Consider the following 19854-nt stretch of genomic DNA (forward strand, 5'->3'; position numbering starts at 1 on the left):
AAATTGATATAGTTTTCTCTCTCTAATAATATGATGAAGAGAGGTAGAAGATGGCTTTTTCACATGGGTAATAACCTTTTGATGCCCCAAAGTGACATACCACTCTCTCAAAGTTTACTATATAAAAATGAATCACATGTTAGCATGTGAGATTATGCATTTACATGTATTCGCAACCATCAATAATTCATATCTTATGCCCATCACCATTTTCATATTTATTTCATATATGCCCTTTGCTTCAAGAATCCATGCACTCTGCATTTATCTATATGTGCTGAACAATGTATATACAATATACAACTTTAATTTAAATAATTAAACATAGCTTTAGAAATTAAAGAACCTTAACAATGAAAGTGAAATGTAAAGCTCATAAGTGTCATAAAAATACAAAATAGTAGAAATTGGGTCAAATTCAATTACACAAAGTTAAGCAATAAGCATCATTTAGTGATTGTTATAATCTAATTAAAAGAACAAACCACTAAAAAAAACTGATAACATTATGAGTATTGAGTATCATATATAACATATGTGCCTATGTGGGGTTTGGTATTGAGTATTTTTGACTCAAAAATCATGAATCTTTGTCATAACTTGGGATTTTAACCTAAAGAAACTTTTAGAATGTTTTTATTTTCTTAAATGAATTAATGTGCTTAAGGATTCAACTTTTGTGTGTTGCTTTTGTTAGCTTAGATTGTGTTACACTTTTGTAACATGCCTTCACTTATAAGCAACTCCAAATATACCCACAACGAGCCATCATTTTTAAAGCAAAAAAACAGAACATTGGCATTTAGTAAAAGAATTTATACATTTCATACTTACATTCTCAAAATCACATTTTTGTAATTAGATATGTTATTTATGCTTATTCAACCAAATTAACTAACAAATAACCAAAAATGGTCTTCCTCTATCAGTTATCAACATGATCTATCAACCAAAATTTATAAGTTGTAGTCTCACACTCTCAGTCTCACTGGAACAAATGTGTGGAGTGTGTATTTGTGATTGAAAACTTGTATGTATAAAGATAATGTATATAAATATAAATGTAAAAATAAAATATATGTCACTAAGTTGACAAATGAAAGTAGCTAGGAAAGAAAACACATTCTCTCCCATGTTCATGTCGGATGATTATTCAATCCTTCCAAAAATTTCCCAGTCTGTCCCATTACCTTCAAGATCTCAACCTCTTCTCTACTATTTATTAATTTTAATTTAATCTAATTAGAAAAGATACAAAAATTTATAAATAATTACAAATCTTTCCCATGTTATCTGCTTAACTACCACTACTTACAAATAATAATATCACCACTTCACTACTTCCATTCCAATCTTAATTAGATCCATAATAATGATCATAACTTAACACACAATTCTTTACAACAAACCAAACATAACAACAAAACAATGATCATCTCCAAACAACATTTGTTTTTGTTGTTCTCAATATTCTCATTCTTATTCTTCTGTTCTTCAGTTTTTGCAAAGGTGGTGGAGGTGAATAATGAAGCTATGATCTTGTTATCGATCAAGTCACACCTTATCGATGCTCTAGACCAACTTAAAGACTGGAAGATCACTCAAGAACACAATGTACATTGTAATTGGACAGGAATTGTGTGTAATTCAATGGGAAGAGTCGAAAAGCTTGACCTTTCACGACGAAATATAAGTGGGCGGGTTTCTGATGACATTCAAAGACTTGAAAGTCTTACTTCTATCAATCTATGTTGTAATGGGTTTGCTTCTCCATTGCCAAAGTCACTTGCAAATCTTACTTTGCTCGAGACGGTTGATTTGAGCCAGAATTACTTTGTTGATGTGTTTCCTAAAGGTTTAGGAATGGCGAGAGGGTTGACTATACTTAATGCCTCTAGTAACAACTTCTCGGGTGATATACCTGAGGATCTTGGGAATAATACGGTTCTTGAGACGTTGGATTTAAGAGGGAACTTCTTTGTTGGTTCAATTCCGGTGTCGTTCAGGAATCTAAAGAAGTTGAAGTTTCTTGGGCTTTCTGGGAATAATCTAACAGGGGTGATACCGAAAGAAATTGGTGAGCTTTCGTCTTTAGAGAGCATTGTTCTTGGGTACAACGAATTTTCTGGTGGTATTCCGGCGGAGTTTGGGAAATTGTCGAATTTGAAGTATCTTGACTTGGCGTATGGTAATTTTGGGGGTTCGATTCCCAAGGAACTCGGGAATCTAAAGGCATTAGAAGCAATGTTCTTGTACAAGAACAATTTAGAAGGAAAGATTCCTTTGGAACTCGGGAAGTTGACTTCCCTGACTCAACTGGATCTCTCTGATAACATGTTATCTGGAGAGATTCCAGCCGAGATATCAGAATTGAAGAACTTACAGCTCTTCAATGTGATGTCCAACAGACTGACCGGTTCAGTCCCGCCTGGAATTAGTAACCTGAACCAGTTGGGAGTTCTCGAGTTGTGGAACAATTCTCTTTCTGGTTCTCTCCCAAACGATCTTGGACTTAATTCCCCCTTGGAATGGGTTGATGTATCGTCGAATTCCTTCACAGGAAGAATTCCTGACAGCATTTGTCATCAAGGTAATCTCACAAAACTGATTCTATTCAATAATAAGTTCTCGGGTCCAATTCCTATCGGTTTATCAACTTGTAATTCATTAGTACGTGTTCGTATGCAAAACAACTTCCTTTCGGGGGTGATTCCTGTTGGATTTGGTAGTCTTTCAAAGCTTCAAAGGCTTGAATTGGCAAACAACAATCTAACGGGTCAAATCCCGAATGACATATCATTGTCTACTTCCCTTTCGTTCCTCGACTTCTCCAGAAACCAACTTCAGTCCTCACTTCCTTCCTCAATTCTCTCTATTCCTAATCTTCAAAACTTCCTGGTTTCCGAAAACAAGCTGCTTGGGAAAATCCCAAATCAGTTCCAAGATTGCCCTTCTCTTTCAATCCTTGATCTTTCTTCAAACCAGTTCACTGGAACTGTTCCTTCTAGTATTGCCTCTTGCCAAAAGCTGGTCTACTTGAATCTCCGAGACAACCAACTAACCGGAGAGATCCCAGTCCCAATTTCCATGATGGGCACCCTTGCAGTTCTTGATCTGTCAAACAACTCATTAACTGGTGGTATACCCGAAAACTTTGGGAATTCTCCAGCACTGGAGTCACTTAATGTATCCTACAACAGACTTGAAGGTCCTGTCCCCGAAAATGGGATGCTTAGAACCATAAACCCGAGTGATCTAGTTGGAAATGCTGGTCTATGTGGTAATGTACTAGCTCCATGCACCGAAAACATGAGCAACAATTCGCGACACAAGCATTTACACACAAAACACATGATCACCGGATGGGTTATTGGGTTGTCTGTTGTCTTAGCTGCTTTTATATTGGCTTTTGCGGGAAAAGCTCTTTATGACAAATGGTACACGAACGGAGGCTGTTTTGAAGAAAGATTCGAGATGGGGAAAGGAGAATGGCCGTGGCGACTAATGGCATTTCAAAAACTCAACTTTAGCAGCAATGACATTCTGAATTGTGTTAAGGAATCAAACGTCATCGGTATGGGAGCCACTGGAGTTGTCTACAAAGTCGAGATTCAACGCACAAACACTACTGTGGCGGTTAAAAAGCTATGGAGCACTAAAAACGACATCGAGCTTGGAAGCAGTGCAGGCGACTTCGATGGTGAAGTGAATGTACTTGGCAAGCTGAGGCACCGAAACATAGTCAGATTGTTGGGATATTTACACAACGATAAGAACGCAATGATAGTTTACGAGTATATGACAAATGGAAGTCTTGGTGAAGCGTTACACGGGCAAGGAAGGTTGCTGGTGGATTGGGTTTTGCGATATAATATTGCTGTTGGAGTGGCTCAGGGGTTGGCTTATCTGCACCACGATTGTCACCCAGCAGTGATCCACCGTGATGTGAAGCCTAATAACATTTTGCTGGATGGAAATCTGGAGGCCCGGATTGCTGACTTCGGGTTGGCAAAGATGATGGTGAAGAGGAACGAGACTGTGTCGATGGTTGCTGGATCTTATGGCTATATCGCCCCTGGTGAGTTATTATATTATCTTGTGATTCTCTGATCTGTGTTTTGAAACTGACTCTTCAAAAGTACAAAAATCACTTATTAAACACACAACTCATTATTTATCTTGATTACAGAATACGGATACACATTAAAGGTTGATGAGAAGAGTGATATATACAGCTACGGAGTGGTTCTGATGGAACTCGTTACTGGAAAACATCCAATCGAACCTGAGTTTGGAGATTCAGTAGACATTGTCGAATGGGTTCGTCGAAAAATCAGAGAAAACAAACCGTTAACAGAAGTAGTAGATCAGAATGTAGGAAACTGCAAACATGTAGAAGAAGAGATGTTGTTAGTCCTCAGAATAGCCTTAATTTGTACGGCTAAGCTTCCGAAAGATAGGCCCTCCATGAGAGATGTTATAAGCATGCTTGAGGAGGCAAGACCGAGAAGAAAAAGTAGCAGTAACACCAACAATGGCGGATTAAATCCCGCAACTAATGATAAAGATAAACCTGTTTTTAGCACCTCGCCTGTAACTGACCTTTTGTAAACAGGTTTGAACCATGAGAATAGTCCTGAAAAGAATTTGTGCATCGGTGGTGCGATTTTCTGTTAATTATGTGTAGAGATTATGCACATTTTGTAAGTTTTTGAGTCTGTTAATTATGTGTAGAAGTCGTTTCATTCTTACTGAAAATAATGTAAACATACCACCTCATTCATATTGTAAAATGAGTTCAGATTTTATTCAAAATCAACAGTTACTTGAGCTTGTCTGATACATGTAAAGGTTGCAATTTCTAACAACTTACATATATATATATATATAGGGTAACACTCCAGTGAGAACAGTCTTAAAATAAGAACGGTGAGAACACTTAAAAAACATCATTTTGATGCATTACTAATATATATATATATATAAGTCGAACTAGATTGGTGGTTTATTACTAATGGGTTAAACGAGTTACGCTAAAAGAATTAATCACACAGACCCTTTTGGCTCATACAAAATTGTACTCTTTTGACATGTAAGCGAATTGCCCGACCCGCCCATTTTGCCACCCAAGCTGCACATAATGGTTTTCTTATATATCCGAACCTTGTTATCCATCTAGACTACATGAATATTTATTCATTGAATATACAGCATAATTACAAGATCAAAGAAATCAAAAATACCTCTTGAGTTTGTAACAGACTGTTGATTTAGAAAGGATACCCGAAAACCCAAAAGGATCAATGACCCATTAGAAAGAACTTTTGAGTTCTCATCCAATCAGAAGGTAGAATGAAGTACACATAATATCAAATGTCATTCCTTCTTCGTCTTGTATTCTTTTCTAGACATATTGATGTTGCAACCATATGTTTATGACTACCAAGCTTTATAGATTCGGAATTTCTCATGATCCTAAGCCGCTTCACAGTGCTTAGAAACATCCTGAAATCAAATAATGTTGCCAGGACGAATTTAAGTAACTGACTAACTGAAATAAACCATTTGTTATCTTTGAGCAACAAATGATAAAACGTACTGCCAAGGAACGTCACCAACAAGCATACAGTCTCCGTCTTTATCTTGATAAGTGAGCACGAACTCAGATGTTGCATCCAACAGTTTTGACGGGGTTGCTGTTTCTGTGTGTGTCCCTAAAGACCATAAACATTGTCAATTTAGCATTTTTGGATCGAAATTTGCACAATGGTTGTATAAGAAAAAAGCAAACACCACAACATGTAAAGCTTACGACATAGGTGGCAAATTAAAAGCATATTTTATAAATAAATTTGATTTGGATGGTATTTTATTATGAACTGGTCAAAGAAAAAGAATTAGCTGAAAAGGAAACAGGCTGAAGGTTGCCAAAGTCTATATCTAATGCATACAATCTTCCAAATTGTATTATTCAAAGGCATATCATTTGATTATGTTGTATTTATAATTACAATTAAGGCATTATTTAGTTTTCAATATAAAGGACAAAATGTGTTAGCAGGTCTGCTCAAAGTTACAGTCCACCCATTTTGCTAATTTTACATGTTTTGACTTGCAGAGTCACATGTTTTGACCCAGACCAATCATGACCCATTAGGCCATTACTCAACAAGTCCATTTTTCCACTTCTAAATTTAGACATGAACAATTGTGAAACAACTTATAAATCATAAAAAGCGTGCAAGTAAAATCAGATGGCAAACTTACGTTCTTGACAAAACATATCTTCCAACGTTTGTGCTAATGTTGCATACGAACTATGAGCGTTGAGATCAACTTTCCTTCCGATTAACCTTCCATCCATATTCACCTTCACTGCTAGATAACCTTTGTTCAAAACCCCTTTTTTCCTCTCAGAATAAAGGTCGTTTTTGATAGTTTTGTTTGGTTCGGGTGTTGAGCTAGTTTCTTCGTCTGGTGACTTGGTTTGTTTAGCTAGCCTGTGACCTCTTCTTATCGGAGGCCACCCAACCACACTACAATAATACAATTCCAAAACCCAAATCATATTCATTATAAACAAAACCATGCACTAGGGTAACAGGCGACCACAAACTCATAGTAAACAAAATCCAGGATACGCTGACCGGCCTACATGTCTTGACCAAGGAAGATATGCGAAAGACATTCTTCAGACTCCTTGGACACCGAGTAGAATCTCCACTAGAGATTCTGAAGGCCACTAGGCAACCCGTTTGTTAAGTTCAAGATTTATACTACCAACAATTACTTTAATCACTATATAAAATTCCAATACTTCAGCATTTGATCAAAACTATTATATCCCTAGGCTCCTATTATTCTTGATACGAAATTTCCATACAATAAGTAATTTAAAATTCCTATTTATTATCTTCCATATAACTCTATTTCATGAAAGTAACTAAAATAGCAACAAACTCACCACTAGGGAAGTGTTTGGTTGGCTTATCCATTTTTTTGGCTTAGTTTTGATAATCTTATCAGCCATAAAACAAGCCACAAAAAATGGGCTTATCTATATAAGCCAAACCCAAATAAGCCAATAAGCGTTAAAAAATAAGCTAAGCCAAACACCCCCTTAAGACTAGTAGGCATGCAGCACAACAATTAACTAACATACAAAATTTGCAGGAATTTTAATAATATGTAACATAAAAACACAAATTCAAAAATTCATACAGGCAAAATCATAGAAAGAAAAACATAAGGTCATAAATTACCTAGTAGAGGTAAAATCTTTAGCAGTCAAAATTCTAGCATATTGACCAACACAACCAGATACATTTGACTTCAAACCATTACCACCACCACCTATACTCAATCCAAGGCCTAATTCAAGATTTCCATCATCATCATTATCATCAACTAATGGAAATGGTGAAGAAACTTCAGACAACATACACATATCTTTATTGTTATTCTTACTAGTCAAGATTGACCCACCACCAGTTGTTGACCCATTTGATGATACCCCATCAAAACCATCATCCATTTTCACACACAAACACACACAAAGAAAAAAAGATAAAGATTGAACCTTTTTAATCACAAATTGAAACTTTTTAACAAATTTCCAAAACTTTTTACCAAGATACAAACTTTTTAGTAAAAATTGAAACTTTTTACTAAAAATTCAAGCTTTTTAACAAGAAGGCTGAAACTTTAAGTGAAATTCAAACTTTTCAGTAAAAGTTTAGAAAACTTCTGAACGAATTTGAAACTTTTTACTAATCAAAAGCTTTTATACAAAAATGAAACATGGGCTTATTTCAGTTACAGATATGAAGAGAAAAGAATTTCTGTTTTGGGAGAAAATGACATGGGGTGATGGGGCCGAGGTGTCTGCTTTATGCCCTTCATATTTTCAATCATTTCCTTTTACTGAAATTGTCCCCAAATGAGGAAGTTGTCCATGCAATAGAAAGTTGCAATACATGCAGTACTTGTTGTACATTGTTGATTTTGGACACATTCAATTATCACAAGAAAAAGGTTTCTGGATAACAATGATATGTTTTTCATCTTCAAACAAGAAATGGTACAACGCACCTCTGAACAATTTTGTTTATATATTTTATAGGGATAAGTATACCAGAGAATGGAATGAGCTATATATAAATGTTTATGTTGTGTAACGAACTAAATGGATGTTTATTATATGCAATGAACTTTCAAATCCCGGCTATTGAATCTATCCGGCCAGTAAAAACTTACAAGTGACAACTTATATGGTTGTCACATATACTCAGATACATCAATAAGCGGGATTTGAAAGTTCATTGAATACAATAAACATCTAAATAATTCATTACACAACATAAACATTTATGTATAGTTCATTATATTCCCATGTACTTATCCCTATTGAATATGTACTTATTTTTATTTTCAAGTATAACTTTATTAAAATTTCTTTTTTAAGTATATTTTTTTTAAAAATTTGCTTCAAAATCTTTTTAAAATCTCTTTAGATGTATCCTACAACAGACTTGTAGGTCCTGTCCCCGAAAATGGGATGCTTAGAACAATAAACCCGACTTGACTAGCTCCATGCACCGAAAACATGACTCACAATTCGCGACACAAGCATTCACACACGAAACACATGATCACAGGATGGGTTATTGGTTTGTTCGTGGTCTTAGCTTCTTTTATAATGGCTTTCGTGGGAAAAGCTCTGTATGACAAATGGTACACCGTACACGAATGGTGGCTATTTTGAAGAAAGATTCAAAGATGGGAAAAGGAGTAGAATGGGCATGGTGGCCGGCTAATGGCATTTCAAAAACTGTGTTAAAAGAATCAAACATGTTTGAAACATGAGAATAGTCCCGAGAAGAATTTGTGCATCAGTGGTGCGATTTTCTGCTCATTATGTGTAGAAATTATGCACATTTTGAAAGTTTTTTGGTCTGTTAATTATGTGTAGAAGTACTTTCATTATTATGAGTTCAGATCTTAATCAAAATCAATAGTTACTTGAGCCTGAAGAGATGATCCACCCCAAAAGCATTGCAAACGGGCAGATTCAAGTTGCTGCTATTTTTCATAAACTAATTACAATTATCAAAACAAAATTCAAGCTAAATATTGACATATTGTAAGTAAGGTTGACAATTTTGATACGGAACCTGTTAACACGACACGACACAACCTGTTCTTAACAGGTTTCATGTCTTAACAGGTCCGGACCTGTTAAGACCTGTTAAGATTCGTGTCTTAACAGATCCGGACCTGTTAAGACATGTTAAGATTATACATATATATAAAATACCAAGAATTGATATTATGATTTGATATATGATTTTTATAAGGTAAGATGTTTATAAACTTTTGTAATGTAAGGATTATTGTCGTTATAAAATAGTTGAGATTTGTAAAAGTTTTGTATCCTTAAGTTTTTTTTTTCAATATTAGTCAAGAATTCTATAAAATACATGTTAACAGGTTCCTTAACAGGTCTTAACAGGTGCACCTGTTAATTTTCGTGTTGTGTTCGTGTTTGAAAAAAATGACACGATTAGTTAAGAGGTCGTGTTCGTGTTTGACCTTAACAGGTTCGTGTTTTAACAGGTCCGTGTCTTAACAGGTTTCATGTGACCTGTTATGTCAGCCTTAATTGTAAGATAGTTTGACTTCTAATCTATAATCAAAAGAAAATTCCGCAAATGTAACTCTTAATTAGCTTAGAGTATTATAAAACTTAATTAAATACTTTTATGAAGCTAATATATATGTGAACTTGAAGAAAGTATTTTAGGAATATACAAACAATGCTTGGTCAATAAACTCATCTTGTTTATTTTAAGAAGAGAGTGACATGAGCTCAAATTATTAAAGATGGAAATACAATTACTAAATAATGTCTACAAGCATGGTAGCCACGCAATGCGGCGACAGAAGTGGGAAAGGCGGTCTGTTTTATTAGGAATTTTAGGTAGTTACGTAAATAAAAAATAAAAATAAAAAAGTTTAAGGGCAAATAAAATATTTTAAAGACAAGAAATATTTAATATGGAGTAAAAGAAGATAATATTTCCTAACACTAAAAATTAATTACTCGTAATATGATCAACAGTGTGTCAAAAACAACAAGATCAATAAAATCAATTCAAAACAACATGTTTTCAAACTTAAACACAGAGTACTAAAATACTTCTATATATGAAGCTAATATATATGTGAACATCATGAAAGTATTTCAGGAATATACAAACAATGGTTGGTCAACTCTATTTCTACATATCAATTATTGATTATGACCATAATAGAGTAATATTATCAACAGTGTCAAAAACAACAACATGTTTTCAGACTTGGAAAACGAATATAGATATATATGTACATTATAAACGGATTATTAATTAGGATGTCATTGTCGATTTCTTTCAAACTCGATAGCCGATTCCATGTCCCGTAACAGATACGGTAGTAGCATAGATGGTGGTTCGTGTAGGAAAACGCATTCATCGGTCTGTTTACCACCCAAGTGTGCCAACACATCCGCACATTGGTTCCCATCTCGTCTTGTATGAACTAACACACATTTTTGCTCCACCTTTAACGTATCAATATCTTCCAAGACCTTCTTCAGCGGATGATCCCTGTCCAGCGATTCGGGCCGAAGCCTTAAAATCGTTTCACAGTCGGTCTCGATCAATAAGTTTGAAAGATTCTTGTCTTTGATTAAACACAATCCTTTATAAATGCTCCAAACCTCGGCGTCTAAACTCGTGTGAGACTTTCCGCCTTCCATCTTGCCCATATAACCCCATACCCATCTTCCTTTCGAATCTCGGATCAGCCCCCCGAAACTCGACGGGCCAGGATTCCCTTTGGAACTGCCATCCGTGTTCAGGATTCCCTTTATAATTCTGGCTTGGTTGCGAACTTGCGAATGAATTGATAATAATGATGAAAATTTAGTCGAAAGTGTAATGTAAGGGTTTTAACTAATTGGAATGAGGCCGGGTTTACTAGATCACTATCTATACATAACTACGAATTACTCGAGTCTCCACCGACCTTTCAAAACTAATATATGGAAACAAGTTTTTTGCTTGGAGATCGAACACTAGTTAAATATTTATGGAAACAGTTATGTATTCTAGTTCTCATAAGGAAACAAATTATAAAAAGTACTAGAATAAACCGTACCCCAACGTATACATAGATGCAAATTTTTCAGATTAAAAATAAAAATAATAAATGAGAATATCGAAACACTTATGAAATCATATATATTTTGATTTAATTTAATTTTAAATAGACAAAAGATGATTATTACAAAATATATTTCATAAATAATTTCTTTAGATTATTTTTTTAAGAAAAATACGGTTACCTATAAAATAACTTTTTAGTTAGTCAAAACATTTTTCTTTAAATACCTTTTATAGAATTTCAGTAAATGAAAATTTGAAACTATATTCTAAAGATTCCAATATAAACTACTCGTATCTTCTTTTTTTTTTTCTTTTAAAGAAAATGCTAAACAAAGCCCTTAGTCCTCAAGTCCTCACTATACAATTACAATTACAATTACATCAACCTCAAGTCCTCACTATACAAGCAACAACCAAAGATTAGCGCCATACCACTCATAGTTCCCAACTAGAATATAGAGGAAGTAACGTTCAAAATACATATGTATGCGATGTTACAAACTAGTGAATATAAAGTTTAACTGATTTTTCAAAACTAAATTAAAATTCAAGATGGAAAAAATGATTACGCTTAAAACCCAACCCATAATGCAGGTGAAACGTAACTAATTTTGCATCAGCTAAAACACAATAAAAAGAGAGGCATAATCGAACCAACATGACAAAAAAAACATGCATTTCTTTAAATTGAAAGTTTTAAAAAAACAGCCAGGAGATGGATACCGCTTGTGCGATATCAATACCCAGATATCAATTCTCTAACATGTGTTCAACATGTTGAACAAGATGAGCATAATGCAACACAAAACCACAATCCAGAAGTTTGTTTATAAACCAAAACCTTTATCGCAAAAAACAGACCCTCCCAAGAACCTTGGCATGCCGTCTTTGTAGTAAACATTGGTATTATGTCTAACGATACCCATTGCCTCTGGCATAAGAACCACCACCGTAACGTCCTCCTCTTTGGGCATCACCCCGCCCTCTTCCAGCTCCTCTTCCTCCTGCTCAAATAACCCCGCAATAAGTCAACATTCACTAAAGTATCATACTTTTAAGGGTTCGACAAAATGGGTTCTGCTTTGATGATTAAAAGGTCAAAGGTATACGATATGGGGAAGTTAAGAAAGACATCCCCTCTAAAAGTCTAACTGGTGAAAGAAATATATAAAATTAGCCAACTGTCTTTAACATTTAATAAATAATGTTCCAGATTTATTTTAATTCATCAAATTGTGAGTAACCAAAAGCAACTCAAATATGAAATAACACATACTTCCCCCGCGAGTGCCACCACTGCTGTTTGCTCTCCTCTCTTCAATATAAACTTGCCTTCCAGCTAAGTGAATCGGGGACGCCTAAAACACATAACCGAAAAAATTATTGAATTAAGCTATATGGCAAAGGATTGCACTATGCAATATATTCTCAACAATAAGAGCAACCATCTAATTTACATTTTTATCAGGCTTCACACACTACACATGCTTCGAGCAGCATGATTAACGTAAAACATTGGCATTTAAGAAAAACAATACCATAATCTTTGATGACGGAAAAAAACCTTTTTAATACTTTAATAGAAATCTGCTAGTAAACTTGTACATGTATAATGTCTCTAACCTATGTATACTTTAATAGAAATCTGCTAGTAAACTGATGCGAGCATATTATGGGATGGGTTCGTATCAATTGGTATCAGAGACAACCCAACCTTTCAAGGTTCCAGCGCTCGGAGTGGTGGCCTATGGAGTGGTGGCTTGGACCCAAGGAGAAGGGTGCCAACCGTGACCAACATAGTCGTGACCAACGAGGACGTTGGCTCTTCAAAGGGTGGGGTATTTATATGATCCCACATCGGCCAAGTATGAGATTGGTTGGTGGTTTACAAGCCTAGGTGTCCCCTCCTCCTTTGAGCTAGCTTTTGGGATTGAGTTCTACACCTAGCTTACGGCATGATGCGAGCATATTATGGGATGGGTTCGTATCATAAACTTGTACATTGGCATTTAAGAAAAACAATACCATAATCTTTGAAGACTTGTTTGTTCGCATCAACATTCTTTTTCAGATCCCAGTAATGCAGACGTATTGGAGTATACAAAAAATCATGAATTATCAACGTCTACCCCATTGGCAAGTATGCTCCCAAGTATCCAGATAATTTGAATATTGTTACCAACATATTAAACAAAAGCCACTGACTATTTTTGACCCAAGACCGGGGCATAAGCAAAACAAACATCTAGGATACCTAACTGAACCTACATTATTCATAAGTATATAATTTAAGATCATGACCTCTACTACACACACTCTTGAACCTTAAATGAAAGACGGAGATAGAGTACAAACCTCAATTGCTTTCTGAACGCCCTCTAAGTCCTCATACTCCACGAATGCAAAGCAAATGCCAACATCCTGCATGTAATTACAAATTATTATAACAATTTTAACAGAAATAGTGAGAGCTATAACACGAAAGACAACCACCTTGCGATTCTTCAAGAACACGCCATCTTGTTTAATTTTACCAAAATTCTTGAACTCCTCAAAAATTTCATGACTAGTAACAGTAGTTGGCAAGTTCCTCACATAAACAGACTTTGAGTCTACTGAAAATCCAAAAACACAAAAATATATTATAACTTGAAGTTCTCGTAGTGGCGTTACATCTTTTAGGGAGGCTTAACATATAATTGTTTCAAGCATAATTGCAACACACCAAGAAACAAAATGAAAAGCAATTTAATTTACCTTCTTCGCTAGTGAAAGATTCTTGTGGCACCTGAGTAGTCGATTCAGGTACATAAGAAACAGGTGTTGGCGGAGCAACGGGTTCAGGAATCTGATCCCATTCTGAGGCAGGCGTGACACTCTTGGTGACAGATGGTTGGGCGGGGACTGATGGTGACTTCCCTTTTGATCGCAACTTTTAAAATTTAACATGCATGGAGAGATATGCATATGTTAATTACAAACAAAAAGCAAATAACATGGCAGAAATACCTTCAACTAAAATCAAGATTGAATCCTAGTTCTGCAAGATATGGCACATTACACAACACATACAGATAGCCAAAAAAGCAACACTACTTCTAACCTACCATCAACAACTTATTTCATCTTAATGTAACCATTGACAGAACGATAAGATTATAGTTTGGGGCTTCAATTCAATTGCAAAAAAAAATTCACTTTATTTCTCGTTTATTTACTGAACTTCAAAGTTATTACTAGAACCATCCAACCTTAGATAACCTAGCATTTTAAAATATTTCTGATCCAAATCACCCACAATGATCTAAAAAGTGTTACTGATGAATGTGTCAACCCAGGTTAATTTTAATCTGTAAACAGTCTGAACAATAAAATAAAAAACCGAAAGAATCCAGGCTGAAAGCATCCTAAGTATTTATAATGCATAAAAACCCTCCTGCGTCATCTTAATCATGATGATTATTGTTGAATAATATAACTTTTGTGATCATTCTTTTTTTGAACCGCCTTCTGTAATCATATTTGACACGATTTATTTGTTTAACAAAGATTTAAAAGTTTAGGACAAACAGGTGTTTTGGGTTAACCTATCCCATCCATCTGGTATTGACCCCTAACATAAAATTAGGTGTTTTAGCCCATTTCGCCACCTCAAGGCTCTATCATATAAAAGGCGATAGTACAATATTACGTACAATAGAAGCGTATGTGAACTTCACAGGTTCTGCAACAGGCTCTTCTGCTGCAGAAACTGGTTCTTGAACATATTCTACTCTGTGCTTGTGCACAGGTTCTTGAACATATTCTACTCTATTCTGATGCGCAGGCTCTTGAACATATTCATCCACTGTGTTTTGATAGCTAGGTTCTTGTACATAGTCCACGGTGCTGTGAGGTTCTTCGGGCGGTGATTCTTCCTCATACTCTTCACTCACATAATCTTCCTGTTGCTGTAGATGTTGAGTTTCTTGGGAAGTGTTGTAGTAATCAGCTTCATCATTTTCATCTAAGTGTATCGAATTAAGATTTTCCCTCGCTTCAACCTCCAACGCATCTTCACCAACTGTGTTTAAAATTTCTATTATGAACCAACGGATATACTAAAACAATGCATTAAAGGAAAGAAGAAAATCCTCTTGAGCCATAATCAAATTTCAAACTGAAGTATTATATAAGAAAAAAACAGTGTATATCATGCATATAAAACATAACTTTTTTGACATACGCAGTACGCCAAACAGACTTAGCAATGTCGATGTGCTTAGATAGGTTGATTTAAGTATACTTTTCATCTCCAACAAGTCAGATCGGTAAACTTAGAAACTTACCCAACTACCTTTAGATTATTGTTTTAGCAGTATGGTTTCTATGAATCAAATTTTAGAACTAAATTACTTATAAAATTCACAGAAGATAAAAAAAAAATTTTAAAAGAAAAAAGCTTGAGTAGCTGAAGCAATCTACTAACTTTGACAAGTTAATCAACCTAATTGACACATCCCTTTTGCCACCTCTATTGCCCAATGTCTACTTCAGAAGTCCAAAGACAGTCACATAAAACTAGGGTTGCCAAAAAATATTACTGAAAATAGCTAAAAGGGAACTGTATTGAACATATCAATCGAACTGAAAAGCCCAAAAGCGTATTTTTGATCCATAAAACCTCCTAAAGTGTTGAAGTCAATGGTAATGTCACAATTGAAATAATCTAACTTCAGTAAATCATATCAAACAAAATAACCGTTGGTATTGTAATGGGTCAGCTCAACCTGTCCTGATTTTATCACTAAATCCATATGATCAGATACCAACTCATACGCGTCCATTTTAACTTGACACTCTGCAGAATAATACTTAACTCGTACAGATTTCTTCAATAATCTTTTAACTTCTATAGAAAAACGAGTCTTTTGATCATTCTACATGATTGAAAAAATAACATATGCGGTGTAATATGAAAAATAAGTAATACCTAACAACTCAGAAGGAGTGGAACTAATTGGTTGAGAATCAACTTTGGTCTCTGGAGCCACAGTTGATGGACGATGATGGGTAACCTCCTCACTTATGAAGTGAAAGATGTCATTCATGACAAAGTAACCTTTATCCTGTGGAGCAAGAAAAAAAGTCTGAACAAACTTCCTCCAGCCACTAAAGAGCTTGGATTTCACCGAACCAGAAACCACCACAACGATGCCTTGGCTCCATGATTCAAGAGAATTTATTGTCTTGATTTCAATCGCACTAAAATGCAGTGATTGAATAAGTGTATGGATTTGCTGCGACAAGAAAGTAATCCAAACATAAGTATAAAATGATGCACCTGGTCAATCCACCTAGGAGACACTTCTCACATATTACTTTTTTTTTTCTTTTTCTTTGTTTTTTTTTGGTGGTGGGGGGGTGGTCAGGTTGCATCCTAGGCATTCGTGTAGTTTAAAAGTAGGATAGCTTGTCGCTCAAAATAAGAAGAGTATAATGATGCTCCCAAAAAACCAACATAAAAAGGCACGAAAAAAAAGTTGAAGGTAAAACCTATTTACTTATCTTAAATGCTCTGTAAACTAAAGGAACCACTATCGTATAATCAGAAAGTGACCATGAACAGGAACTCATTTTGCAATAGGATTTTGAATATACGCAACACAAATTAAAATTCAATGAAACATCATAAAGCAAAAGAGAATCATGAAAGGCATTCATACAGACGAGAGTCCAAGGCATTAAGTAGGGTATACATGGATGTGTGTGATCATCTTGACACATAAGAAATAGGTATAAGGATCATCATTTGTCATATACAGATGTTTTTACATGTATCCTAAAATCAGTACTTTTGAAGCAAACCTTTGCATGTTTCTTCAAGTTCAATCATTTTAGGTCGTAAAAAGATCATGAAGCAATATCAGTCTCTTAAACAGTGTATACTAATTATTGTGACTGGAAAATCTCTCAACTTCTAAACAATCTAGTCCATAGATAATGAAGCAATATAAAGGACAACAAGACAACCTAACTCAATCATACTCAGAACCAAAATAAAAATCCATCTTCTTATTGTAGGCGGTAGGCATCAACTAGATATACAGAAAAGCATCCCCTTTTCTAACAATCTAGTCATAAATAAGTATCCCACGCATAACAAAATCACATAAAGTAACTTAATTTGACATATAGTTTTAGCACCCAACATAATATATACCAAAAAAACAGATCAATAGTGTGGTGTTTGGATGTCTATAAAGTGACTACCTCGTCCGGACCACATCCTGAATAATCAAAAAGCATAATATTTATTATTTAACTCTAACATAAAGATTCAACTTTACATATATCTCCTTACAGAATATCAAAATCATTTCCATTCTCACTCGGAACTAAAAACACTGATTTATTCACACGATCAAATACAAATACTTTATTCACCAAAACAATAAGGCTTACAAAAATAGCAGAAGCCGTCTCGGTGGATTCAGCATCAACTCTAACCATAGTACTTGAATCGGCATAAAACTGATGCACGAATTCAGGTTGCTGTTGTAACACCTGATAATATTGCTGAACAAAATATGAACCAATCTGTACACACACACACAAATCATCAACATCAGTTAATCAGTTATCAAATATAGATACATCATACATACATATATTATAATATATTAATATATAGAGTGAGAGACACACACATGTAATAGATACAGTAAGGTTCCTGTAAGAATACATCATATTCATACAAGTATAGATACAGATACAACATATATATATATACGGTATCTATACATACTAATATATCAATAAGCATGTTTAGATATAGATACTGTATCTATACTTGTATAGCTATGAGTATGCATATGAATAAATATGATGTGTTGTTACAGAAACCTTACTGTATTTATTACATATGTATATATGTATATATATATATAGATACAGTATGTAAAAAAAAAAAATTAAGAAGGAAACCTGAGAAGCGGTAACGGAAGGCGAGTAAGCACTAGCCATTATTATTAGATACGAAAGTGAAAACCAGAAGTGTTTAGGGTTTCAAATCGAACACATAGAACAGTGTGTGTGTGTGTGTGTGTGTGTGTAATTAGGGTTTTGAGAAAAATTAAAAAATGGATTTTGGGGGGGATTAGAGTGAGGGTTTAACAGAGGGACGGGGGAAAAGCGGAAGAAAGAAGATGAGATCTGTATGTATAATGTATTGAGAAAGAGAGTTTTTAGAAAGTGAATTGTGGTCCGTTAGATTGGTGTATGAGTCATTGGTATTTGACGGTTGTGATTGAATTTTTAAGATTGTGATAGTGGTGGTGATGTTCGTGTGATTTGTTTGGTTTAAATATAGAAAGGAAATATCTATGATGATTTTACCGAACTAATTTAGGTTTTGGCAAAAATAGCTAAAATGAGTGTAGTAAACGAGTCAAGTTTTCAACAAGGTATTTAAACTTTGTATTTGGTAGTTAAATCGTATATTCAGAAGAACAGGGTAGTCGAATTTTATGAATTAAACAAGTTCAATAAACTTAGGTTGTGTTTAGTTGTAAGAAGTTTTATTTTTATATAACACCTATCTATACTCCTTTATAATACAAATTAGGAATTCTATTTTTGAAATCTTTAATCTTTTAAAATATTTATGTCATACATCTTTTATCTACTAAATTATGTACATTTATTAATTCCTTAAATCACACATGAATTATTTTACATCAATTATATATCTTACTCGCCGTCGTTGCCGCTACAAGTCGCCACTACCACCATCGACATGTCGCCGTCTACACCGCCGCATTGCGCGAGTACTCGTCTAGTTTTTAAACATAATGAGATGATTTCTATTTACTTATAATTATCAACTTTAAGTATTAACTGGAGATTTCTGTTATAGGTGTTGGAGCTGATGGGTTTTCCAAAAAAGTGGTGTGAATGGATACATGGGATTCTGGCCTCGGCTAGAACTTCTGTCCTGGTCAATGGTTCGCCCACATTCGAGTTTCAGTGCCACAAAGGCATGAGACAGGGCGATCCCATTTCTCCTTTTTTGTTTCTAGTGGTTATGGAAGTCTTGTCGGTGACAATAAACAAAGCTAATGCGGTTGGTAATATTAAAGGTATTAAGTTAAATGAAGATGGATATTCGATCTTGCACTTGCTTTATGCGGAATCTTTTTGGTATGGGCTTGACTAATGAGGAGATAAATGGTGCGGCTGAGGTTGTGGGATGCTCGGTGGGGACGTTTCCATTTTAAGCACCTGGTGTCCCTATTGGAGCCAATATGAAAAAAAATGTCAAACTGGAAATCCATGTTTGAAAAATTATCTATTTGGAAAGCATCTTGTTTGTCGATAGGGGGAAGGGTCACATTACTTAAGTTTGTAATGAAAAGTCTTCCTTCTTATTTATTTTCTCTTTTCAGGGCTTCAAGTTATTGACAAATTGGAAAAAATAATGAGAAGATTTCTATGGTGGGGGGGGGGGGGGGGGGGGTTCTGATGGCAACGGGAAGATCAATTGTGTCTCAGGGGATAGGGTCGTCTTTGCTCGAGTAACCAGAAACAAAGCCATGAGCCTGCGGGCAAAGCGGACAATAATGTGTTGTGGTAAGGCGGGGTCTTACACTCTGGAGATTCAAAAACG

The 19854-nt window shown here is 35.0% G+C and overlaps 4 protein-coding genes across 7 annotated transcripts; 1 reads left to right on the top strand and 3 right to left on the bottom strand.

Annotated features, from left to right (window-relative positions):
* Positions 1-1417: 1417 nt before the first annotated feature.
* Positions 1418-4810, top strand: LOC122582166 (MDIS1-interacting receptor like kinase 1). Its single transcript, XM_043754524.1, has 2 exons — positions 1418-4078; positions 4190-4810. Exons 1-2 carry the CDS (start codon positions 1429-1431, stop codon positions 4609-4611), a joined length of 3072 nt encoding a protein of 1023 aa, XP_043610459.1. The 5' UTR covers positions 1418-1428; the 3' UTR covers positions 4612-4810.
* LOC122582167 (auxin-responsive protein IAA13-like) lies at positions 4152-7880 on the bottom strand. 3 transcript variants are annotated; one of them, XR_006321127.1, is made up of 5 exons: positions 7263-7880; positions 6268-6536; positions 5600-5714; positions 5244-5505; positions 4152-4382 (listed from the first exon to the last, which is right to left on the bottom strand). XR_006321127.1 is itself a non-coding variant. In XM_043754525.1 (4 exons), the coding sequence occupies exons 1-4, from the start codon at positions 7532-7534 to the stop codon at positions 5370-5372; spliced, it is 792 nt and encodes a 263-aa protein (XP_043610460.1). In that variant the 5' UTR covers positions 7535-7880; the 3' UTR covers positions 5133-5369. The 3 variants fall into 3 exon arrangements, 1 of the variants encoding a protein (XP_043610460.1); XR_006321126.1 differs by having other exon boundaries at positions 4152-4636; XM_043754525.1 differs by lacking the exon at positions 4152-4382 and having other exon boundaries at positions 5133-5505.
* Positions 7881-10414: 2534 nt separating this feature from the next.
* Positions 10415-10798, bottom strand: LOC122583101. Its single transcript, XM_043755538.1, has one exon. The coding sequence runs from the start codon at positions 10796-10798 to the stop codon at positions 10415-10417; it is 384 nt and encodes a 127-aa protein (XP_043611473.1).
* A 1068-nt stretch (positions 10799-11866) lies between these two features.
* LOC122582603 (nuclear transport factor 2) lies at positions 11867-18389 on the bottom strand. Of its 2 annotated transcripts, none has more exons than XM_043755017.1 (9): positions 18174-18389; positions 17652-17786; positions 16180-16486; positions 14903-15270; positions 13965-14139; positions 13701-13819; positions 13563-13628; positions 12484-12565; positions 11867-12211 (listed from the first exon to the last, which is right to left on the bottom strand). In XM_043755017.1, exons 1-9 carry the CDS (start codon positions 18210-18212, stop codon positions 12120-12122), a joined length of 1383 nt encoding a protein of 460 aa, XP_043610952.1. In that variant the 5' UTR covers positions 18213-18389; the 3' UTR covers positions 11867-12119. The 2 variants fall into 2 exon arrangements, with proteins under 2 accessions (XP_043610952.1, XP_043610951.1); XM_043755016.1 differs by having other exon boundaries at positions 13701-13822; positions 18174-18388.
* Positions 18390-19854: the final 1465 nt, after the last annotated feature.

The sequence above is a fragment of the Erigeron canadensis genome, chromosome 9 (assembly GCF_010389155.1).
Source record: "Erigeron canadensis isolate Cc75 chromosome 9, C_canadensis_v1, whole genome shotgun sequence".
Lineage (NCBI taxonomy): Eukaryota > Viridiplantae > Streptophyta > Magnoliopsida > Asterales > Asteraceae > Erigeron > Erigeron canadensis.